Below are 26,191 nucleotides of genomic sequence, written 5' to 3' on the forward strand. Positions count from 1 at the left end.
ATAAGTGGCAGCTGTGTTAGCTGCCACCTGTAAGCACTCTGTGGTTACAGCAACGCTGGCAACTTGAAGCAGTTCTTCATTGCACTAAGAGACTTGGCCACAACCCTCTGGCTGGAACAGTTACATAATTTCCACCTTTCCACCTTCATTTGTGCAGATGTAAGGGGCGGCTACTCAGCGTCAAAAGTACAAGGCTTCAGTCCTAGGTGCCGAGAAGAAATTGCAAGAAGCTTCATGGCTGAAAGCCAAGAGACAACTTATCGCAGCACCCTCCCAGGGTACTCTCGAGCCACGTTGCCGTGTCTCCCCAGAACACGATGTCAGCAGTTCACTTTGCAAGCTCCACAGAAGTGCTACGGACACCCCGTGGGGTACTATAAGCTCTCACAGCACACAGAGCAGGCTGCACCCTACCGAGCCCACCGGGAGAAAGCCGGCTGTGCACTGTCAGCCTGGCTGTTACCGTGAGGCTCGCTATTTACGTGAAACTCTACTTACATAAACGGTTTTGTAATCACACATGTAATAGCGTGCACCCCATGTCAACAGGCGCTCCGCCGCCGTCTCCGGGCACAGCGCGTCCCCGCTCCCGGACCTGTTGCCCGCTCCACCTGTGGCTCCGCGCAGCACCGGGGAGCGCCGGGAGCGCAGCGGGGGGGGCGCCGAGCCCCGCTCCCGTGTCGGCCCACCCGGTACCGGCGGCACCGACCTCTCACCGCGGCGTCGCGCCACACGGCCACCGGAACGGAGCCCGGGGTAACCCGGAGAGACCGTCCACACGGAGCGGGACGTCGCCCCCCTCGGCTGCCGGGCCGGGAGCCGCCCCCCGCGTCCTCTCTGCGCAGCGGTTCGCCGCCCCCTCCCTCGCTCCCTCCTTCCAGATCCAAGGACCGGGGGCAGAGCCGCCGCCCAGCTCCGGCTGCGGGGCAGCACCCGCCGGGCCCCCTCCTACGGCCCCACAGATGGCTCCGTCCCGTCCCGCGGCGGCGGGAGAGCCTCGGCCGCGGGGTTACGTAACCTCGGCCCGGCGGACTGGGGAGAGAGTGGCAGCCAACCGGACCCCGCGAGGCCGCCAATCGTCCCCCCCCAACCTCCCGGCCCCGCTAGGGTGCGGGGAGAGCGCCACGGACCCCCAACTCACCGCACACCTCGCATCCGCCCGGCGCGGCGCAGCCCGGCACCGACTTCATACAGGCAGAAACGTGACCGGGCGCCCAGAGCCCGCCCCTCCCGCGCTGCTATTGGCCGCGGCTACGTGACGCAGCCGATGGAGCCCGACGGGGGCGGGGCGCGCCGCCCTCCCATTGGCTGCGCCGCACGCCGCTCATTTTACATAAGCCTCACGTGTGACACCATGTTTCCACCGCCGGCCGCCACCGCCGCCGAGTCTTCCCCGACGGCCTCCCCTCCCCCTTCCTGCCGCCACCACCCCTTTCCTGCCGCCACCACCCCCTACCTCCTTCTCCCTCTCCTCGCACGGCCCGCGGAGCGCTCACCGCCGCCCGGCAACCCCCCGCCGCGCCTCTCCGTGCCTCTTTCAGACCGCGGCCGCTGAGGAGGGCAGAGGTTACATCACGCCTCAGGGGAGGGGGGGGAGCGGCTCCGCCCCGCCCCTCAGAGCCGACTGTGACGTCAGCGCACGTCCTCTGGGTTAGCGCGTGGGGGACCGTTGGTCGCGGCGCGCGCTCGCGGGCTCAGGAGGGGCGCGCGACGAGGCCGCCAACAGCCGTTAACGGTCGCTGCGCGCGCTCGGCCCCGCTGAGGAGAGGAGCGCGGGGCAGGGCGGCGCGAGGCGGCGCGAAGGGGTGGGGCGCGTTGCCGGGGAGCGCCGTACACAGATCCCAAACAGCGCCGGGACACGGGGTGCGGAGCTCCGTCACGAGGCGCTCCGCCCCGCCGGTCGCGGGAGGCCTCGAGGAGCGAGCGCCCGAGCGAGGGAACGCGGCGCGGCCGGGCGAGCCCCGCGCCCCGGAGGCAGCGGGCTGCGATGCGGAGGCAGCGGCGGGAGGCGCCGGGCCAGCCGGGACGGAGCTCCTTACATAAGCGAGGAGTGCCCGTGTCCCGCTCCCCGATCTTGTACACGCCCCGGGCTTTCGAAACTGTCCCCGCGCGGCTGCGGGACGCAGAGCGCGGCGCGGGTGGGAGCGGAGCGGTGCTGCCTTCCTCCTGCAGTTAGCGACCGCTGGAATCGCCACAGAAAGGTGTAACACAAAGAGACTCTGAGGCGTTCAAGGTATGTTCTGTTCTCGTGGAAAACCAATTTCCGTTACACCAATTACAGCGTAATTATTTCCATTCCAAGTGTAAGAATTAACTTTTCACATTTATTCCCCATTAAATCTCCCGTATGTGCAGCTCAGACACGCTCAGTGTTGACGCTTCCCATCTCACAGTGAAAAATTCACATCTTCCTCGAGCTGGTGACGCTGAGTTTTGCCCGGGCCCTACGCTAGGCTGCACTGTGGTGCGGGAGGACCTGAGATGCGCCTGGTGCAGCAGCATTGCCCGCTGCTGGCTGTCCCGCACTTCTGCTCCCCACACCTTCTGCTGCCGAGCAAGCGGTAGCTGAGACGTGAATGAGTTTATTCACATTCTGAGCCTTCTTTCTCTTCATCGTCACACGTGGTGATGAAAAGAAGGCACAGAGGAGATGCCAAAACTCTGCCAGCCTTGATGTGGATACAGCAATCGGGTGTAAGCAATTCTGTATGCGCTGCGTGCGTGAGGTTGCTCCATAGGAAGTAAGGCAACCGAGAGCCATCAGGGCTTCCACTGTTTATCTACAAAATGAGGTTAATGCTGCTTCCCTCCCTCACTGCGGTTGGTGTTAAGGATAAGTCCATTAGGTCCATAGATATTTAAGCAGCAGCTATTGCAGAAACAGCTTGTGAGTAAAGTACCCTGCAGTATTTAACTCCTGGAGAGGAGAGGGGGCAGGGAGCGGAAGCATTAGGACCGGATCCCGCAACTGGATTTGTTGTGAAGCACAAGTCAGCTTATCAGGATCCCTATTTTAGTTTGCACTCCTCTGAAGTTTCTAATTTAAAGACTAATCCTAATTAGGTACACTGTATAGTTTGGCCAACTTAATGGTGTTAGTACTTCACATCCTGAACTTCATCATTCTGTTTAAATTATCATTGTTAGGGATGGATGGATGTACAATGACATCCTTGGGTTCCATGGGATGCTGGGTTTTTTTCGTCATACGCCCAAACTGCCCATCTTGTCTGTGTGCTGAGGGCTATACCTCTAACCACATGTTCTATGTCAGGCACTTCAACCAAGCAAAAACATTGAGGGCCATGCCTGTCCCAGCTTTGCCAGTGTGCACACACATGGAGCTGGAGGCAAACTGTAGCACTGTGCTACAGCTGAATGGGCTCCCAAACAAACAGAACAGAAGTACATCCATCACTGTAGTAAAACACACCAGTTCTAGCAGGAGAACAGTGATTACCATGACCAGAAAAAGCCGGTACCTTTTCTGCCCTAGTATCGACCAGATGCATTATTTGAGTTCTGCTTATTTTAAAAGGATACAAAACAATTGTTTTGGTCAAGGAGAGACTCACAGAGAATCAATGTAAAGTTCTATTCTTACCACTTTTTGGTATTTGTACAATAAAATATATTAAAAAAAAACAACCCACAACGCCACACACAAAATGGGAAAGCAGTTACCCAAAAAATCATTGTGCACCTGGAACAAATTGAGTACAAAGGTTTCTATTGTACCTGTTTTCTGAAAGTTGGAATCATGTATTCAAGTTATTCCAGGCACCACCAGTATAAAATAAGTTAGGCACATATCTTCTGGAGTAATGAACATTGTGATACAGAAGCTCATCTGTTGAGAAAACAAAAGAAAATGGTTGTAAGTGGCAACAGGACAAAATTCAAAGCGAAATAGTTTGTTTTAATTTTAAGCTTCCTCTGCTTACTAAGTAGCTGTACCACAAGGGCTTTAGTAGCAGGATAAGTAAAGTACATTTCCTTGTGTGTACACACAAAAATTAGGAGAGACAAAGAATAGATAATTACAGAAAACATTAAAATAGTTGTGGGCTTTTGTTCCAGCTGTTTTTTCTTTTGTATTCAGTTGTAACTCTTGGAGCGTAGTGAGAACAAATTATTCATATAGAAGTCGAATCCTTTATATAAGTCCATTTCATCATACAACACACCACATCTCTCACTAGCACTGTGTGGGGCACTGTCCTGCTTTAAATTCTACCTGGCTTCTCCATCTAGTTTTGCAAGGCAATTACCTACCTGTGTGAAACAGGCGGGAGGGTAGCAGGCCTTCCTAGTAGCATCCAGACATAAGCAGCCAGGTTTGGGCTCTGCAGTTTTCTTTCAATTGCGGAACTAGCATTACTCAAACTGCACTGTGATACTTAGTTTGCTACTGAATCTCTTCCTTGACTAGCAATTTTGTTGTTGTTGTTGTTGTTCCAGCATAGTGTCTTTCTGAATTTCCAAACGATTAATTGCTAGAGCTCAACTTTTTTTTTTTCTTCAAAGATTTTACATTAATAAAATGTAATTTAGGAAAACTTTTTGTATGTGAAACTGCCCCCTACCTCCAACACTGCTTACTATTATCAGTACTCCACCCCACACACACCCCCACCCCCAAATACTGGACCTTTTCCCAGCATATTTACAAAATATAAGTTAGAATTTGTTTAGCAATAGTAATTCAATCAGTTCTGGTGAACAGCAACATACTGACAGTATCAACTTTTTTTGAGAAAAAAAAAAAACAATTAACATTTCAAAAAAGAAAAAAAAAGAACCAAATCCTTCAATGAGGAGAAAAAATGTTACCTGTTTGAGGTTACTGCACAGCACTGATGGAACTGTATACTGTTCAGGGAAAAAAATCACTATTTTGCAGCTGGAGCCCATGACTAATTCTTCATTCCTAAGTCTAATTACTCATCATTTACAGTGGCACTGAGTTTCATCGATTCTTGCAGGGAACTGGAAAGGCATTTTGCTAATGAGCAAGAGGTGTCACTGTTACCATCTGTACAGATGAAAGATGAAGGAAGAAATAAAACCACTTTCCTCATTACTGGTGGCTACATGGGTAGGCTTTTCTTGAAGCATTCTCAAGTGTAGGAACAAAGTACAACAAACAGAAAGCTAGCAATATCCATACAATCTTGGAAACTGATTAAAAGTCCTTTGCAAAGATGAATGGCTGTCCCTGGCCAGAAAACCTGAAGAATTCTGGGGAATATTGTTTTTCATTCTGCCCACATTCTTAATGTTTTCTTGTTATTTTTATTCAGTTTCTGTTGACAACTACAGGGTAGTTTTAAGGTTCAACTGTCTTGAAAAGTGACACATAAAGGAACATTGAATTGTTCTGATTTAGAATGACTGAAAGAATACAAATGGAAGGGATGTGTCTCATCAATGTAATCTGTGTGCTGATCCCCAAGTCCCTTACACAAATTCAGAAGCAAATACAGCTTTGAGAACTCCCAGGTCTGGGGTCATGCTATAGTGTCTATCAGCAATTCATTTTGAGCAGTCATTCTCACAGATCTGAAGAAAGCCTGAACTTCAATTCATAGGACCAAAAAGGTTTTCAAGCTTCCTGTGTAATTCAGAGCTTTAGTGTATGGTTTCACAATCTACCTAAGGTGATCTAAGGCCTTACAGAGGCACCAAAAGCAATGGTAACACCACCTCTACTAAATTAAAAAGTAGAGATTAAGCAACTGTGTTGTGAACTGGATTAGAAATTGATTTGACTGAAAAATCCCAGGACAGCAGTTTTTGATTGGGTGATACCACAGCTGCGGGACCACTAAAGCCAACAGAAAACAGGATGGAAGACCAGATTTTGGGTCAGAGCAGAGATTCCAGAACCTATTGATATTAGCCAACAGTACACGGAATTATGGAGTCAGGCATTTAAAATGAAATGTGCATGTCATTAAACTAACGTAAGAACACTGGTAAGGTTCTTCCACAGACAGAAAATGCACCTTCATTATGTTGGATTTTTATGCCCTCTTCTGCACTGAAAGGAAGTTCCTCCATCAGGCAGGTGTTCAACATTCTAAACTATCCATTTAGATGCTAAAGACAGCTTTCACGCGGTCTCTGAGCTGGTCTAACACTGCTTTCATCAAGGGGGGCAGTGCTTCTCTTCATGCCATCCCTGCTGCTGCTAGTACCTTGCTACCATATTCATCGTTACATGGTCTTGACCCTCTCTTTTGCCTACAGAGCTACTCACTTGGACCCTCAGTGAGACAGAAGCCTTTCTGAGTTAGTTTCCACACATTAAGCAACTGAATCTGGTTTCTTGATGAGTAAGCTCAATTCAGAGTCAGTTCATGGCATGTACAGGGCAAACATGAAACAAATGGGAAAGATCTTTTTAAAGGCAATGAGACAGTAAAATAACATTTCCAGAGTTTTTGCTGCCTGAAGCATGCAAATTTCTGGATTAAACATGGCCACATGTAGCACATCTCCTTGAGATACCTGGATTGCTCCACAAACACCTGAACAGCAGGGCTGTGCCTGCAGAACAGCGTGTAACCCAATCCTGGGCTTCCCACGGTGACTGATTCCTCACATGCTCCTTCTATTGGTTTAAAAGTACACAGAGTTACTGACTTCCATCACACTTATAATCTCTTTTTGAACTCCAGCAGATTGAAATGTTATTATTCTTAGCAAAATGGAGCAAGAGGTACACCTTCTTTTAATAATAGAACAAGGCTAAAGAGACAAGATCTAGGTACTGGCTTCCCCTCTGGTGAGCATTTATGCAATTTTTATTAAATAGTCATTACGCAAAACATTGGACTATGACTTGGCACAGGACTGGAACTGGACTCTTTCTTGTTCCTGGATAAGCTTCCAATAGTTGTGCCATGGGGTCATGCTGCTGCTCTTACTGCCAGGAACCTGCAGGTACAATTCTTCCATAATTTGTTCCCATTCTTAAGAAACAGATTATAACATTAACTGATTATAACAGAAACCTTTGTAAGAAATTGGATGCTAAGTAGCAGACTGTTAGAATCTCTTCCAATACATATACAGCTCTCCTCATCACAGTCATAACTCAACCCAGACAATCAGGTATTCATTTCTTCTATTATGGCTACTAATCACAGCTCAGTGATTTATAGTTGGTGAGGGAGGAAAAGCCAGATTTTAAATTATAAGGAGCCTATTTCCTCATATTTCCGAAGTGTCTCTTAATTAAAAACACTTCATTTTTAGATTGAGTTTCTCATTACCGTTCAACCTCAATTAGTTTTCCAGTGTTAGTTCACACGAGACACTTTGAACTCAATGCTGCTGCTACTGAAGTCAATGGAAGTTTGGTTTTGTTTTCAGGAGAGTGTGCATACTAACTGGCTGTGTTTGCTTCAGAAAGAGAATCTGCTCTGAAGAGAAGCCTGGCATTTCTCACCACGCTAATGAATAAGTAGGGATTTTAATAAGCATTTCAGGCACTGAAGAAGCGCCTTGTAGACTAAGTCACTTTTAGATACTTCAGTAAGCTAAGTTTCACCGATTGTGTCTATAAATAACTTAGAAAGTTCTGATAAGCCACAAATTAAAAGAGAAAGAAATGACAACTCACTTTGCACTCTTTCACTGATCCATATCACTAAGGACTGAGGGACTGACACAAATTCTATTATTCTATTAACTTCTTTTGATTTAAATAGTTTTGAGAATGTGCTCAAAAGACAGTAACTAAAACATAAGTAGTGCAGAATTTTTCCCATCATCGTGGATCGTTTGATGCTTAACTGGTATGAGCTTTACTACTAGCCTTTCCTCAGTGCAGCCCTAGGGAGATTTTACTCATGTACCTGATTTCCCAGCTATGTATTTTCTCAGAAGATTTATACAGCTGTAATATCTTTGTCACATTTGTAGACAGTGGCCAGTACATTCAAAATTATCAGGTGAATGGGGAGAGGCAACCAAGCAGGGAGAAGCAAAGAAAGTAATTGTGTGAGCCTTATTTATATATATATATAAAAAAAACCCTAAAATATAAAACTTATTGCCATAATGAAACATTCAATCTGTTTCTAACATGTGCTGCTCTATTAGCTGTAGCATAACTTTGGAATTCAATGCTTCTGTTGTGTAACCACACATTAAAAGAAATTAAAGAAGCAGTCTAATTCAATCAAAAGGAAAAAGAAAAAAAGATAAACCACCAAACCCAAACTCTTTCACTCCTTAAAGGAGAAAGGTCAAAGGCTATAAAAGGAAAGCAAGAATTAGTAATCCTAAGTAATGTTAGCTAATGTTACTCAGTAGAGGAAAAGTTGTTTTCATACTAAAACACTGTTCTGCAGGAAAAGTGAGTAAATATATTTGAGAAAAAGGAGGTGGATAGAACAACAACAACAACAAAAAAGAGTGAACATAATTTTACCTTTCTAAAAAAGCAGAGCGATGACATATTCCTCCTGTAGACGATTATAAAAATGGTGTAGGGCTCATCATTTCTTTGGTGTCTGGGTAGAAAGCTGGGTAAGCATTGGGATCTTTTTTCTGGCAGGTCTGAAAATATATATCCAGTTGCCTTGCTGCCTTTTTATCCACCTGGGTAATTTACAATTATTATTTTGTGTCCCCAGTACTGGTCTTTCATGGTGCATTACTAGCTGGCTATTGTTGCTAATAACATTGGTAGCATTTACTGGCTTCATTAGACACTGCAGAAAACAGTGCTAGTTAGGGAGCCTGATGCCTCTTGTGTAGTAATAGCATTCTTGGTGTTTTTTTAAATGAATAATGTGCAATGAAAACTGACTTGGGCAGACTTACTCAGAGTAAGTCTGCATTACAGTGTCAGCCTATGAAGGCATATTCAGTCCAGCTTTAAGATAGTGGAAACTATCTGGGTTGCTACAAAGCTCAGCATGCATACAAAGCCCACCCAAGAAGCACAGTCAGTGCTCAGACATTTAGCCCACTGTGCTAAAGCTGCTGTGAGAGCGTTGCTTCAGCTGGTTAGCTCAAAGCAGGTGTGGGAAGGCCAGCCTGTACTGCAGTCCTTGCAGGTGGTGTTGTCCGGAGTGGTGGTGCCTAGCGAGCTGGCTGAAGTGTCTCCTTGTATGTTCCCATACTTCTAGTTGAAAAATAGTGATTTCCCTCTGCAGAACTTTTTTTTTAATCTTCACTTTGTTATGTCTCATTGGAGTTCACTAGCATGAGTTACCTAGATGAGGGAAAGAAGAGCAGTAAAAGCAACATGTATTTGTCAGATCTTTTCTTTTTTTCTTTCCCTGTGAATCATATCTAGCAAGCTACCTATTACTGTATTCATTTAAAAACTAAGTCATCAGTTCCTTCTTACCCACAAGTCAAAATTTACAAATCAGCCAGACCAATTTAAGCCCACTAACAGTGGAATTAAGAAGAGGGGTCTCAGTACCAGAATGTGAGGTGTTCTGGTTAGACATGCATTCTACTCTTCAAGGCACTCAGAAAGCAAACCAAAAAAATGGTAAGGTTTTGAAATGGCAGATTTGATACTTCTCTGTAGCCTAACAGCCAATGAATCGACTTCTTTTTTGTTCATACACTGACTCCATCCATTGATATCCCTTTTCAAGTTCTAAAATGCAATTAAAGCACATTGTGCCACTATCTAAAAGACTTCCTCTCTTCAAACTTGATCATTAGAGCACAGATCAGTGCTCGAGGCCAGAGATACAGAGACTCCACAGAACGTCATGAGGTTGCTACAAGTAACTGTGACTCAAACCTTGAGATTCATGAGTTAAAGTGGATGTCAGTTACAGAATGCAAATACATATACGCAATGTTTTGGTGGATTATAGTAAAATAAATTGCATAAGGAGACCAGTAATGCAATATATTTGAAAACTGCACTATGCCCATCTAGTCACAGTCTTTACTGGTGAAGTGAAAACACTCAGTTGTTTCCACTGCAAGTAATTATGTAAAATCAGTTCACTGCAATAAAATTGAAGCAACAGCAGGGGACTTTGTAGGAAGTCATATGCACATTGAGAAAATTTTCCTGCTGTTTGCATGCTGTAGTGGCTAAATCTGAAACAAAATCTCAGTTACATATATATATAAACAAGATTTATTGTTTTTATTGGCATTGGTGGAGTTGAGATTTTATAACACCAAAAATATGTCACAAATAATATTCAAATTTTCAGAGTTTACCCAGACATGTTCTACTTCCTACTTTCTCTAAAAGAGCTTAGTGAAGTGATTGTTGATACACCACAAGGTGGGAAAGTAAGGATGTAGCATGGGTTCATTTCTTACTCCCTCGATAAGAAAACTCTTCAGTGTGAAGACACAACCAAGCCTTGATGCCTTGGTCAAACTAGACCAGTCCCCTTATTTACAGAACTCTGTTCTCTTCTTAACACCGTTATTATTATCCTACAACAAAAGATGACAATCTCTCCTCAACACACCAGTATTCTGTAGTTTTAAAGCTTTTGTTTGTTTTAAAACCATGCCATAGATCTGCTCATTTGTTAGTATTGCTATTAGTATTGTTAGCATTAACACGTTAGTATCTGCTGCTAGAGGTAATTCCGTTGTGGGGGCTGGGATGCCGGAGGGGAGGTAACTACGGAAGGGCAGTTGGCTCTAATATGTCAGACATACTCCTGCAGCAGGGCAGGTGGCGTGCGAGAACACCATGGAGCTGCCAGAAGAACTCTTTGTTCTCCCTTCAGTTCTAGTTTACTGACTGTGGTGAAACCACTCATTAAAAGGGAAGGTAGGGAATGTTCTTAAATGAGTCATGTTTGTTCTGTGACTGTCAGACTACATCCGTAACTGGTTCAGTAGCTCTATTCAACTGGTGAGCTCGTTCCCATTACAGCACACGACACAGGGAGCCTTTATATAGACAGCTGTGGGCAACATGCTTCATGTTGACTCTGTGTAGGGATTAACAGGTACTTCTCCGCACTGATGTGCTAGCAAGAGACTACAGGAAAGATCTAGTATACATGACAAATCCAGAGCCTTCCCTTCTAAGGTGCATTTAAATTATATACTTTAAATTAATAATATTAATAATTAAAAAAAACGAAAAACAGGAATTGAGAGTTTGTTGAGGATAAATGAGGCAACATAATCAGTCACCCTGAGCAATGCTGAACTTGAAAATGCTGGAGGCAAACCTGGAAGCATCAAGAGAATACAAAGACTTTGATGGTCAACAAGTGCCACCATTACGGCCAGGCCCCAGTCTTCTTAGTGATTTTTTTTTTAAATAGAGAAAGTGGGGAATTTAAATGGCATAGTAGCCCAGGCAAGAGGGAGAGCAGTGTTTCACACAGCGTCGCAACACAGAGAACAGGTCACTGTGGGGTGGTGCAGAGAGCGAATGAGACAGCGCCAAAAATCATACCCCCCAAAATAAGTTTGAGAGCATTGGAGAAATCTGAAGGCTGTCTGAATTAACTAACGTACAGGAGAAGAACAACTTGAACAGTGTTACAATCAATACCAATTACAGCACAGTGGTTAACCTGAGGGGCAGACCGTGCAGATTAATTCCGTGAAGACAAACTGCGACCGAATTTGTTTTGAATGTGCGATTAAGTCTGACACTGTTAGTCTATCTCAGCACAGCGGTGGAATAAATTCCCTAGAATAACAAGTGATGGGCGGCAGTGTCCGTACCGCAGCACAGCAACGCCGGCCTCTCGGACTGCTCTCACCGCCGGGAATCCCGCGGGGTTCGCAGCAGGGGGAGCCCCGCGCAGGCTCACTGCGGGCCGCTGTCCGGCTGCGACGTGGAAAGGGCTGATTGGTGGTGTGTTTTTCCTTCAGGAATTTCCTTCGGGAATTTAAATGCATGATTTATTTTATTTTATTTTAAGAAAACAAATTTTAAAAGACTATCATCTTCTTTCTGACATTGCATTGCGATGTGCCTGATCTTGCCAGCACACTGAATGAGGGGAGAGTTCTAAAAACTCCCCCAGATTCTCTAAGGTCTCACAGAGAAAACAATCAGGAATAGAAACTGCCAATTAAAGATATTCTGAGGCTTGACTTCTCCCTGTTGCCTGGGTCAAATGAGAGCAGATAGGTTTTGTATTTGAAAGGCTCACTTTATGAGAACGTACCTTTTTGCTCTCCTAGTTTTAGGTACATATGGTGTGATTGTGATGTGTTGAACAGCCGTACTAGGCTGAAGAAGAGCTCACACTGCTCTTGATGGTGTCTTAATGTTCTAACTGTCAGAAGATTAATTTGTGGTAAAATCCAGACACGGGGATGTCTGTAAAACAACAGTGTCTTAGCGTCATCAGAAAACACTTCAGTATCCTACACAAGAGCTGATAAATTTATATTCAGCCAAGGGCAGCTCCTAATGGGCACAGCACCACAGAAATGCAGCAACACTGCTTGAACAGAGCCAGCTTGGCTTTTTACTCCATAGAGCTTTAAATTCTAGGCTTAACTGCACATCAACACGTGGGTTAGCTCATCATCTAGACTATAGACAGGCCTTGAGCATACTGCTTTTGCCTATATCTCCCCAGAAATGCCATTTCTAATCCTCAGCAAAGGCTGCTGCTATATTTCTTCCATCTAGCTGACAAACCTAGGCATCTCATTTGCAACTGGCATTAGTGTTCAAAGTGATTAGCTGTCTGAGTGGTCAAGAAATGCCTGTGCAGGAAGAAAGTTTTGCTTTTTGTATATAAATACTGGGGAGGAGTTGTTGTAGTGGTGGGGAAATTAATTCCTCAGGCCTTATACTCTTGAGTGAAACAGAAAACCCTACAGCTTTTGCTGATAGAAGCAGGAGGATTTAGATGAAATTCATCCTTAAAGATATTGCTTACAGTAGTTTCACTAATGATATTTTTTTAAATTGCCCCAAACCGTAGAAGGGATTAAATGAAACAATGGGTATAATATCAAGATGACTACCATGGAGGCAGAGGTGGTATAATCATTGTTAAATACTGTAAGTAATTGTAATTATTACTGTTGTAAGTAATACTAATATGCCTGTAGGATGTTTCAGTTTACTTTAAAAGAGGCAATGTTTGTGCTACCACATAAAGCATTTAGTGGTCATAAGTGGTGGAACTGGCAGATGTGCAGAAACAGACTGCTAGGATGACAAAGAAATCATAGAACTATAGAATCATGGAATAATTAAGGTTGGAAAAGACTTACAAGATCATCAAGTCAACCCATCCTCACCATACCTACTAAGCCTTATCCCTAAGTGCCACACTACACATTTCTTGAAAGTCTCCAGCCAGCCATGCTGGCTGTCTTGGCTCACTTCCTACTCTCACATGTGCCTTAACATCTCTTCCAGGCGGATCCATTCCATGATCTTCTCAGGCACAGATGTGAGGCTCACTAGCCTGTAGTTCCCCAAGTCTTCCTTCCTCCCTGTCTTGAATATAGGACTGATATTTCTCTTTTTCCAGTCACCAGAGACTTCACCTGACAGACATGGCTTTTTTGAATATGATGGAGAGCGGCTTGGCAGCCACATCAACCAGTTCCTTCAGAACCCTGGGATGCATGTCACCTGGCCTCCTAGACTTATATGCGTTCAGCTTTGTGAGGTGCTCTTAGACTTGCTCTGCTCTTACGCCAGAAGGGATTTTGCTCCCCTAACCTCTGCTTAGAAGTTCAGAGACATGAGGTGTGAGAAGCCTGACTGGCCACAAAGACCAAGGCAAAGAACTCATTAAGTACCTCAGCCTTATCCATGTCTGAGGAGGCCAGCTATTCCTTTTCATTTATTAGTGAGGGTACACTCTCCTTTGCTTGTCTCTTCTCCCCAATGTATCTAAAGAAACCCTTCTTCTTGTTTTTCATGTCCCTCACCAAGTTCAATTCCATCCGTGCCTTCACTTTCTTGGACATCCTTTCCCAGCTCCTGGTTAAGCTGGACTATGGAGTAGGTGTTTTTGGAGGCTAATCCAGAGTATGTAACTAACAGTATGTATTGTACATTGTCTAGTAAAAGGACCAATCCAGATAAGCACTAGAAATTTAATTCCCAAATCCACTGACTACATTCAACACAATAAAGCTGTGATATGGCCAACAGACAGTAGAAAAAACAGGCTTACCCACATTTATTAAGCAGTTCAGCTAATGGCTGTTAAATTATAATTAGACTGTTCGATGCTGAGGGAGAAAGAAAGGGTGTTATTTCTGCAGAGTCATTCTGATTGTCTTAAAACAGTTTTAACTGAGTGCCATTCATACAAGGAAATTCCCACAGTAAAATGTGTTAATATTTGTAAGAGCTTCTCATATAATAGCTGCCCAAATCACAGGTGCCATTATAAGGTTACATTCTCCTAGATTTGAAAGATCTCAGAAAGCAAAAAAAGATTATTCTTTTTTTAATCACAGTCATCATCACTGCCTGGCTTATGTTTCGTATAGAGCTCTAGTAGTCATAAGATTAGAGCCTTTTTATCCTCAGATTGCAGTTCAAACCTTTTTCTTATATATATTTTCCCTAAATTGTGCGATTTTTTTTTTTTTTTTGAAACTTTAAGTATATCAGGAGCACTTAAAAGCATTGTGTTCATTCACTTACCTCCACGTGGTTCAGCTCAGAAAGCAAAGTACATATGGTCACTTCAAGGTTTGTTTTGTCTTCGAACTATATTCTGAAGCATAAGCACGTCCCAGAGCTGTTCACCCTGTTAACTTAATAAATCCGAAAAAAAGCCTTTTTTTCTCCCTGAACTTCCATGAACTATGCAATACTGCTATCCAGACAACATGCAAAAATACATTTGATTTTTCATATGCACTTACTAGTCCTGCTATCTTCCCCATAATCTCTCCACTGCATATAATTTCATTTTTACTTGATTTCATCACTTATTAGAATTCCATGTAAGCTGGAAAATTGGAAATTGAACCATGGTCTTTCAACAAACTGAGCTAACTACTTAACCTGACTGTAAGAGAGCTAACAGAGGATTTCTTCATTATTAGTATAAGCCTTATTTTAGCTTTGATCAGTTTCCTGTGTTGTTCAATATCACATTTACATGCACCACCCAACCTAATTCACTCTCTCAGTCCTTACATGCTACTTCATGTAGATGAGAATATGCATTGTATGAAAAAAATCAATGATTATTTTTTCCTAGCTTCGTATAGAGTCATTGTGCCCCCAGTTTACTGCCAGGCATGCTAAGAGTTACCAAGGAAAAAGCTGTTGTTTTAGTAAAAGAGCACTGTCACATTTTAGTATTACCTATACTGGTGTGTCTAGAGGTGGGGAGATGATACCATGCCCTTCATACACACCGACGTGATTTGCAGGCAATTTAAAATTACTGAATGATACCTCACATGCACCAAGGAATAGAGCTATCTAGAACTACCTAGCTATCTGTGGTGCTTATATATATTTTAAAATGTAGGTGTTGTCACTAGGAGGGGACAAAAGCAGCTTCCAACTCTTACCCTTCTAAGAGCTTAATTACTCATTAGTGATAAGGATGGTAATGATTACTGGGCCCCATTAAGCCATCACACTAGTTGTAAGTATCAGCTGTTTCAAGTTAAAGCAGATGATTCTGAGAGTCTGTATTCCTCTCACAAAAAAAAAATCCTTCTTTCTCCATTTAAAAATGCATCTAAAGTACACAAAATTCCTGAACTAGCAAAACTCTGTGGTAGTGAGTTCCCTTAGTTAACTGTGCTTTATTAATAGGAAAATATATTTCTCCATAGGGAAAAGTAAGAATAAGGTCAAATGTAATAAATACATTTTCTCATGTGCTTCTCTTTAATGACAATTCTTTAATGATTATACTACCGTTTCCACTGCTTCCCTTCTCTTTTCTTGTACATGGATTTCATTGGTGTCTTGCAACAGAAGTTTTTTACTTTTCTGTTAGACTAAATATATAAAACTTCAGGGTGACTCAGAAAATCTTAATTTCCAGAAGTGCACATAACACAGAGAGGGAATGAAAGCTGAAACTGCTTAACTCTGCTTAACTGTGTGCATTCAGGATAGGAACAAAACAAAAAGCATCTACTTAAAACAAGATTTATTGGCACAAACATACATGTTACAAATGTATACAGTATTCTTGGAAAATATGTTCACCACTTCAAAAAAAAAAAAAAAATCACCCACAGGAAAACAGTAATATCAAACATTCAGTTGTCACAATTTTAGCATCAAAATGTATGTGGAATTTCATCATTTATAAACTAACTTCCACTGACCTCCAGGTAGAGCACTTCAATAAATTTCCTAGTCTCCACATTTTTTTCCTTCCCAGGTAGCTCTAATAAGACACAAATGGAATGTTTTCTATAGAGGCACAAATCACAATTTCTTGCCCAGTACAGTTGAGTCCACGAGGTCAGAGATGCTGTTCTCAGCAAAGGCTTTCAGATCCTTTTTGAATGCATTACTACATAGCTTAACACTACTGTATGGTCTTTAAAAGGATGCAATTAAAGGTTTGGTCTGGAGTTTAGTTTTTAAAATGACAACTGAAAGCAAATTACTGGTTATTCATATTAGAGGAAAGAAAGTTTGAAGAATTAAAAGGAAGGAGATAGAAGAAAAGTTTTTGTTTTGCATTGCCATTCCAGTGGCACTGAACAAGGACTGGCATTGTTAAAGTGACTTGTGAGGAAAACTAGGATGTAAGTAAATCCCCTTCTTTCTGTTGTACCACTGTAGTAACTTAGTAACCAGTCAGTGTATTGTCACTGACCTCAAACAGTGCAGAATCAGACCACCAGATGCCTTGAAGCTGACTGAATGCTATTGATAGCCTCAGCTTCAGTGTCAGAAGTGTGGGCTTCATATATGCAGGAGGGAAAGAATACGCTGATATCCTCAGCTTCATCAGACCTGGCATAATTCAGTGTAAAAGAGGAAGAAAGAACCATTCTTGTGGTAGTGAAAACTCTGAAAAATGGGAGTCGTCCTTATTCCCACAGGATCTGAGTTTGACTCTTACCAGAAGGGTGCATTAAAAAAAGCAAAAACATAGAATCATAGAATCATTAGAGTTGGAAAAGACCTCTGAAGGCCATCTAGTCCAGCTCCCCTGCAATGAACAGGGACACCACAGCTAGATCAGGTTTCCCAGGGCGTGATCCAGCCTCACCTTGAAAGTCTCCAGGGACAGGGAATCAACCACATCACTGGGCAACCTGTTCCAGTGCCATAAATCACAAAGAATCTTAAAATTTCCTGAGTTGGTAGGGGACCCACAAGGATCATCGAGTCCTGCTTCTACATAGGACCACCTAAACCCTATGTCTGAGAGCAGTGTTCAAATACTCCTTGAGCTCTGGCAGCTCGGGCCATGCCCTGGCAGCCTGTTCTACACCCACTGCCTTGTGATGCAGAACCTCTCCCTGACCCACAGCTGCCCCTCCCCAACACAGCCCCATGCCATTCCCTTGGGCCCTGTCGCTGTCACACAGAGCAGAGCTCAGCACTGCCTGTCTGCTCCCTGTGAGGAGCTGCAGCTGCCAAAAGGTCTCTGCTCAGCCAAACAAACCAAGAGATCTCAACCACTCCTCATAGATCTCGCACTCCAGACCCTTCACCATCTTTGTAGCCCTCCTTTGGATGCTCTCTAATAGTTTCTTGTCCTTCCTGCATCATGGTGCCCAAAACTTAGAAAGGTGGTCACTAGGTGGGGCAGACAATATATGTACTGGCAGAATTCACTCTTGAATCACCAGCTTTGGAAACTTTCAAAACTTAGCATGACAAACCCTGAGCAATTTGATCTAACCTCACAGTTGGCTCTACTTTGATTGGAATAAATAAACCCCAGAAGACCATTCCAACCTAATTTTCTATCATTCAAAAAAAAGGCTTTTCCTCTCCTGAATTAGAACATAGCATGGATTCTTCATCAGGCCTGGATTTAGTAAGGACAAATGAGGCTTTCAATTGTCTCTCTCCATTAGTATTGTCTGATGCAGTATGCCCTCAATTTCAGATGGTGATAAAAGACACATAGCTATGTACTTCTTCCCTTTCCTTCACTTCTACCTCAGAGCTCCCAGAGAGTAGAAATTCTCTATGTGCTTAAGCATGTGCTGAAGTAGCTTCCAAAACAGGGCATGCTTTGTTCTTCACTCAAGGCCAGAATGTGAAATACTCAACCATTTGTTCATTTCAAGTCTACATTGCTGAATTGCATGCATAGCACCTTCAGAGGCTGCTTTTCAGCATTAAAACTCACTCAAACATAAGCGATTAAGAAAAATACTAATTAGCTGGCTACAAACTCTTATTTCCTGCAATGGCTAAATGGCTTTAATAATAAGAGTTAATATATGGACACTATGAGAACTTTTTATAATGCAAAACTAAGTGAAGATTGCCCATGGTAAATACTGGTCATAATTTACCTCTTTCATACTTGGAAAAAGAATGTATCACCCAAAAGGCAAATGTTTATCTACATACATATACGCTTGTGGAGCAGGGGAGGAAAAAATAGTTGTGAAATAAAAATTTAACCTCTACGACAGTTGATGTTTCCCCCTCAAAATGTATTTTTGCAACAGACAAAGGAAGCTTTTAGGCCCTGCTCTTGAGTAGGGGCTAAATTAGTAGGGGCTATGTTAGACTGATGTCTAATCTTTCAGTGGTGCTGATAAACATCATGTGACTAATATTTTACCATGTGGTTGAGGAGGAAGGACTTTTCATTTACAAGACAAAGTAATGATGTATTTCATTACAAATAGTTGACTACCAGTAACATTTCATTGTGCAGACCTGTGCATATGTCTTAGTTACATTAGCATTTAATCTTATATCCAAGTTGGGAAAAAAGTAGATGGAAAATATATTGAACTTAGCATTTCTAATGAAAAAAGTATTCTTTAAGTCATTAACAAGTGGGCTTTGGAAGCTAAGTATTTGTCTAATTTGTATAGCTGCTAATAACTTAAATAATAGACAAAGAAGATTTAGAGATAAACTGTATACCCATAGCCTTTATGATACAGTTCTACTTTTATTCTGAGTCAGTTTTCCTTTTAAGTTTCATGAAATGTTGAACTTGCATTTAGTACGCTGTAGATTGCTAGTGACCAGGGGGCCACACTGAACACTACATTTTCAGGTCTAACCAACACGAGCCTGACTAATGGAGAAACTGTTGCAACCTTTCAGGTAAATTCTATAAATATTAATATTTGAACTTCCAAAAACAATTGTGTGTTGTACTTCTATGAATTCACAGCTCTATCGTATGTATCATCTCAAATCTTACCAAGAAAACAACAGCAGCTACAGCTGATGGTTGCACTTGATGATCTCTTCAGGTCTTTTCCAACCTTAACAATTCTATGATTCCACGTTATTTGGTCTTAGTTCAAATAGATCTGCACCTTATCAGGGGGAGAAACTAATTTCTAACGATACACTAACTTAATGAAGGCTCTTAGTTCTTTTAAACTCTTCTCTTTCCAAAAGCACAAACCACCACCACCACATGTCCACAATGTCAGAAAAATGTGTTGGATTCAGCACAGTTTTTCCATCCTTTCCGTGGACCATTTAATAGTGGAAAAGAGTGGAATATTAGAGTGGAATGAGGATAAGCAAATGATTATACTGTGTCAAAAAGATGTTATTACTGGCAGACTGAAGTTGTGTACAGCAAAAGGTATATATATTTAATGCACGAATCACTCTGGAGCCCTTATTTGACTCAAGTCCTTGAGCACTTCTGCAGCACATGAGCAGCAAGCCTTGGGGTGGTACATCCCCAATAGCTCTCCTTGCAAAAAAAACCTAAATCATTACTGTGTATGTCTCCTGTATTTTCAAGAAAAAAGTGAAAGGAAGTAAATTCAGCTACCTCATTTAAAGTAGTAGTGTATGTGCACTTCAATAGACTAGCACAGCTTAGTTTTAACATAGAATGGCACTCTTAAGTACAGGCTCTCCAAGGAGGCTACAGAATGTTGGCTACATTTCACTTAAACCATTTCCCAATTTACTACTTTGTCATTATCACTCCATCCTTATTGGCTATTTCCTCTGTCTTCCAACAAAATTGATAGAATTACTGTTACAAGAAATGCTAAAAAATTAATTAAAACTGCAGTGTTACAATCAAAGTAGTTTATCAGAAATGCTGTTGTCTAGCAGCCAGGAGCATTCTGCACTATCACATCATTTCAAACTGACTTAAGATCCAAAAGCCATACGCTGCCTTCAGTGTTCTCATCCCATCAGTAGGGGCTAGTTTGAGGACAACAGGGCATTATGGGAAGGAGGCTGTGCTCCACTCAGGCCTAACTCAGCTATGATTGAGGTCAACAATAACAGCAGGACAGGAGGCAGGGAGTCAATTCATAGGGCAGCAGAAGAACCCTAGCCCCAGTATGCTATGCTCCAGATACATTACGCTCCAAAAACACAAAGGCTTTAAAAGAGAACAAAGACTTGAAGAATAGCGGTGAAGCCAGCTACTGTGAGAATAGCTAAAGAATGGACAGCCTTTCATAATTATCTTGTTGTTCTCTATGGTATTTTCTCTTTGAAAACAAATAATTTGCCCTTTTAAAAATACAGCACTTGGCTTCTTTGTTTGAATAGAGTGTTACATATGAACCATGAGGCTGTATTCATGTTTTAAACCAGTACAGGTTATGATTTTTGCTTTGGAGAGTTAGCAGATGTGATACAGTCATGACAGAATGAGGTTACTGCAGAAATGACTCATTGTTAAATAATCAAGTGTTTACCAAAACTGCTTGTAATCAGACTGCCACAGTTTTGCTTTATTGTAAGATGTAGCTTTTAAATGTCAGTGCATTGGGAAAAAAGGTAAACTTGGGTGGGTCAGATCTCTTCTTACGCATGTGACAGTCTTCTGGTTCTCAGTGGAGAAAAAAGGCCACTGAGAACATCAATGGAAACATAAATTAATGAAATAAAGGAAGGGAAGTTAATTGAAGAAGAAAAAAAAATCATTTCTTGAAGTGGAAAAGAGAATAATTTCTGAAGGAGAAAAGAAGGAAAAAAAATACGTGAGGTTCTGGTTTGACTGTCTATACTTCCCAATCTAGTATTCCTACTGAAAGTAACAGTCACCATCTAAGACATCTTCAGCCAATTATTTCTCACGATACGATTGCTTTTTTCAAACAACTTTCTTCAGCCTTTTTGGTTTTAGCTTTTAAAGAAAGGTGTTTGAGGGTGCTTGTACTTCATCTAGCATGGAGAACCACAAGTTCAAATAAATTCCATCTGCAAAAGGGCCATAAACCAGCTCAGGAGAATAACTGCTGAGAAGAACATCTCAACTCCTCTGACTTCACAGGGAACCCAAACGTTAAGTCTGTTACTGTCCTAAGGTTTAGGTCCGGTCAGATTCAGGTCTGAATCCAGACCAAAGAGACTTTGGCCTCTTTGAGACCTTTCTCCAGTATTCGCTGTGTACATTGGGAGTGAGCCCATTGCCTTATATGGCTACTGCTTAAAAGGCAGGAGAGGTGGGGTCAAGATGTAAGCCAGTGGCCACATTCAAGTGCCCTCTAATTTGTTTTGTGAAGATCTAGCAGATTTAGCACCAACATGAGCAAACAGAGGCACTGCTATGAAAAAATAATAGATCATACATACACCCACTAGATCTATAACCTCTCACAGGACAGAGAAGAAAAAACTCCATAAAAGTACAAAGACTTCAGTAACACCTGAGCTTCCAAAAGTTCCTGAAATTTCAGTCTGCCATGACAGATGCACTTTAGAGAAACAGACATTACTGTTTTACATGCATGTTCTTAAAAGATATGTCAGAGTCATGAACTTGCTTATAAGAGCTAAAACCTACTTAGAGAAAAAGTAGCTTGACTGTTCAGAAAGTTATGGGAAAGCCTGCTGGAGAATCAGGGACAGGAATGAGACACAGCAAATGAAGAATTTCAAAAGCTCTTACTAACCAAGGAAAAAAACACAGCAGATGGTAGCTGTTCTAAGTAGTTCCTTAAATGGTTACAACTGTCATGTCCTTCTGTCAATGCAGATGTTTATATCACTTATTGCAGATGACTCTTTAAAAAGAAAATTGTATTTTACTTGCCTGAACTGTTCCAGGCCTTACTTCACGCAGGTTCCAATGGAACTGAAGTACCAGCTTTAAAAGTCAAACTGACTAAACTTCGAAATCACTTCTTGTCCTACAGACCCTAGGTTACATTCATAATCTTTATCAGGTTCTCCCTCCTCCATTTAATAATACTGGATTATGTTGAACTATGTTGGACTGACTGTGCTGTTACATAATGTGGTCAGGTGAAAAGCAGGTCAAATGTCTCTGGGCTTCCACACTACTTGCTCCTGCACGTTCTGCATTCCAGATATTTAGGTTTAGAGCCATATTTATGTTATATCAAGGTGAGCCAAATTAGAAGGAAGAAGGTATAATGACCAGGCAGGACTTTACTACTCTGTGAAGCGTGGCTGCAAATAACACTACTTAAACCTCACATATTGATGTGCAGTCAAGCTAAAAAGCAGCTATGGCACAAACACAGACTAGCTCCTAAGCACCCAATTTCAGCAGTGCTGTTTCTAATGCCATTATCATGCTAGCAGTGCAGCTGTAGCCCAGAAATCAGGGGAAAAGTGCTTCTTATAAGTACTGACTATGCAAGTCTCTTATGTTGTCTAACTAGCTAAAGCTACCAAAATATAAACTAAAGCTATGAAAACTCTAGCTAAAGCTTCCAGCCAGAGAAGTCTTCAATTCAGTCCCCAGGATGGCAATCATAAGTTAATCAGCCTTGCAGTCTCCTGAGGGTTTGCCATGAAGTAGATAAAAGGGAGCAGCACTGTGCCTTTTTACCAGCCTGAGCCTGGGCAGTAATTAGTGATGAAGAGTCACAGTTTAAATTCTACTCAGTAACTGAAATTCTAGCCAGTGCTGACTAAAGAAGAATGAGTTAACTTTTATATGGGAAATTTGTTATTACATACAGGGAGTTGTAATTATGAATGGACATTTGAAATGTAAAGGCAGTGATTGAAAAACAAATCAATCCTGGCTTAAACACAAATAAGATCTCCAACTGTGTTTATATAGATTGTCCTCTGTATCACTCTATGTGTATGTGATGGTGTTTCACAATCCATGACCTTAAACTGTTCTCTATTACCATATTCTCACTGTGAGGTAATTAACTGTCTGAAGGAGCAGTAAGACTCCAGGTCTATACAGTGCAGAAGGACATACTTATTCATGTTTCCTGGGCTGAATTGGAAATGTTACATGGCTTACCAACTGCAACCAAACAGTACAGCTGTTGAACATTGGACATGCACAAGCACACTGTAGTGCAACCAATTTAAAAACATTAATTTAGCAAATTTATTAGAACACAGGAGGAAATTGCCTCTTCATGAACATTTTACAGCCCTCTAGAGGCTAGGTTTCATGACTGAACTCTTGCAAATTCTTACCAACAGCTAGTAGTCAACCCCATCAGTTGCTATTTTGAGGGAGAATGAATACACATTCAGCAGTTCATCTTCTCCAGTGTCCCCTAAAGCTCCCATTTTGATTACTAACTTGAGATTAATTAGCTCAGACGACCAAGTTCTTCATCCTTACACATTCATTATAGTTTCATTTGTAAACTTTGCATCTTCATAGCTTCGTCATGTGTATCTGTTGCTTACATCAGATAAACAGTCACTTTAGACTGATGGGAGATTGCACTGTCTACATTAGGGATCTGTATCATTTAACCTTACTGGTTGTACTATCTCCAGTGAAAGCTATTTGTATCTCATGAGACATTTCAGCATTCCTGCAGAGAAGCTCTATGAGGATCAAGTCAGGCTCAGTGTGAGTATGGGTGGCAGGGTCTCACCATCAGGAAGTAATTCTTTCTAGTTGTTAGTTATCCAGATATCTTAATAGTCTAAAAAGGGTCCTGAAGTTGGATAGCTTATTCTTTTTCCAGAAAAGGCTCAATTACACACAATCATAGCATTTCACAAAGTCAGGCCCTTTAATGACAGCATAATTTTCTGTCTGATCCATGAGGATTTTAGAATAGTTCATGTACTTAGCTGATGAACTGAAGCAAACAGGGCCTACCAGTAATACATCAGAAACTTTGAAAGTTACTAATGTTTGAAGGTTACTTTTATTACGACCATGGCCACCTGCTAGTTAACAGTATGAAGCAATACATGTGAAAATGAAGTAAATATATAGAAAAACAATGCAGTTGGAACCATTCAACTAATCATTGCTTATTCCCTCCACAGAATTCTACTTAAGATCTACTGTGGTGAACTTGTCTGGTTCTCTCTTTTTTTTAGTCTAAGATTGTGTCAAGAGAGATGCTCTTCAATGAGCATATCTGCTAATTTAACTATTTATGTGCCTTAACAGAGTTGCAGGCAAAAAAGAAAAAAAAAAAGGCAACACTTTTAACAATAAATAAACAAATAAATATCTAGCAATTCTTAGAAATTCTGAAGATCTTATCTTAAAAAGGTGCTGTCAGGATTGCCTGGCTCAAAATCTGAAAATTCATTTCTAGTTTAAATAGATATGTTTAAAATTGGTATAATTCTCTCGCAATATTATCCACATCCTCCTCAAAACAAACTGTGCAGCATTTTAAAAAGTAGTAGAAAGTGAACACTTGGGTATAACCTTACAATAATAGCATACAACTTTCCCCCAAAATGCAATATATCTTTTCCTTTAATTGTATCAAATGTTGGTTAAAGTATGAAAAATACCTCAACTGTGTACTTTATTAAGATGATGTTATAGGTTATAAACTATACAAACACACAAATTAAATTGTAAGTAATCCTACTAACACCTCCAATTTAGAACAGTGTTTCTCTGCCTTCCTCTGCTCAAGGAAGGCTTTGCTAGGCACCCTCCAGTTTCCATTCCCTGGCCTCTGTCCCTACAGTTCCTTCTGTTTACTGCATCCTCCTCTTCCTGATTTTTAACTGATCCTCACAAAGGGAACCATTTCTGCAAAATACTGCAGAAGCAGCTTCCTACAGGTGTGACGGGAAGCCACAGACATCACCAAAGTCATTCATATACTTCAAGTTAGGGCAATAAGTATTGGGATTTGTCATTGAAGAGAGTTCTATGAATTCTGACAAACACTGCCTTGAGTTCTTAGCAAGAATCTGCATCTTGGTTATTTCTGGTGCTTGTATTACCATTTTTGCATTTCACTTAGCTTTTTCAAGATTGTGCTAGCTAGCATTTTCTGGTTGTCGTACAGTCTTTTTTCTGGCTTTCATACTGAGGCCATCTTAGTTGCTCAGAACACACTCCAAGGAAAAATTTAAATCCATAAAATGCAGTCTTATTTATTTTCTGCAGGTAATATTTTTAGATGGATATCACATTTAATTTCAAAAACATATGTGATTGGTTGGCTAAGTAGAGATGTCTTATATATTCTATGAATACTTGCAAGTACCACTCTCCAGTGTAGCAGAGACTTGCTGCCTCAAAGAGCTGCATCTGATAGTGGATTTTGCCACACAACTTTAGGTACTCAGACTAAGAATTTTGGCCCTCGTGTCTGCTGAAACCTTGATTTTGGATCCAGCTCACCTGACAGTGTCCCTTTACGCAGGAACTCTCCCATAGCTGCATTCTCCAATTCTGAGATATTTAGGATGCTTTTCATATACTACAGTTTCTGAAGGTCAGTGCGTGCACATTTTAAGACACAGTGATAAGACAGTGTATGGAACTACTTGGCAGTATTTAGCTGGTACAGTTTCTTGTGGAAACAACAGAATTCCAAAACACACCACACTGAATGCTTATACGTTATTACAAGCAAAAATCCCAAGACACCAGGAATTAAAAAGCGGAGTTCAACAAAGGAACACTGATATTGTTGGTTGATACGAACAAAGTTGTGCCAAGTCTTCCTTCTTCATCTTTTCAAGTGGAGAAATAAACTGAGAAAGGAAGCAGAAGGGGAAAAATAAGACATACAACATCAGTTAGTACAGAGTTACCACTGTGCTTTATCTCACAGAAGCTTGTTCTATCTGAGGATGGCAAACACCTGTAGCACATCTTTTGCTGAAAGAGCACAGTGTTTAACAAACAGTGTGCCCTCCTGCTTGGAACAGAGCTGT

The 26,191-nt window shown here is 41.8% G+C and overlaps 2 protein-coding genes and 1 long non-coding RNA gene across 29 annotated transcripts in view; 1 reads left to right on the forward strand and 2 right to left on the reverse strand.

The window, feature by feature from the left end:
- PER2 (period circadian clock 2) overlaps positions 1–1,562 on the reverse strand; it is a 41,049-nt gene extending 39,487 nt beyond the window's left edge. For 6 of the 18 annotated variants that reach the window (XM_040705437.2, XM_015276799.4, XM_015276806.4 and 3 more), the window contains exon 1: positions 1,142–1,216. The gene's annotated coding sequence lies outside the window, so the exon portion shown is untranslated. Of the gene's footprint in view, positions 1–1,141; positions 1,217–1,456 lie in introns of those variants that run through there. The other 12 variants (XM_040705439.2, XM_025153291.3, XM_025153294.3 and 9 more) reach the window with 3 other exon arrangements.
- Positions 1,563–1,734: 172 nt separating this feature from the next.
- Positions 1,735–26,191, forward strand: part of LOC101748697 — a 72,272-nt gene continuing 47,815 nt past the window's right edge. For all 9 annotated transcript variants that reach the window (XR_005862251.2, XR_005862257.2, XR_005862252.2 and 6 more), the window contains exon 1: positions 1,735–2,233. This is a non-coding gene — a long non-coding RNA (uncharacterized LOC101748697). The remainder of the gene's footprint in view (positions 2,234–26,191) is intronic.
- Positions 16,072–26,191, reverse strand: part of VAMP2 (vesicle-associated membrane protein 2 (synaptobrevin 2)) — a 45,387-nt gene continuing 35,267 nt past the window's right edge. For both annotated transcript variants that reach the window (XM_025153690.3, XM_046898572.1), the window contains exon 5: positions 16,072–26,008. In XM_025153690.3, coding sequence (XP_025009458.1) covers positions 25,992–26,008 — 17 coding nt within the window. In that variant the 3' untranslated portion in view covers positions 16,072–25,991. The remainder of the gene's footprint in view (positions 26,009–26,191) is intronic.

Source organism: Gallus gallus, chromosome 9 (assembly GCF_016699485.2).
Source record: "Gallus gallus isolate bGalGal1 chromosome 9, bGalGal1.mat.broiler.GRCg7b, whole genome shotgun sequence".
Lineage (NCBI taxonomy): Eukaryota > Metazoa > Chordata > Aves > Galliformes > Phasianidae > Gallus > Gallus gallus.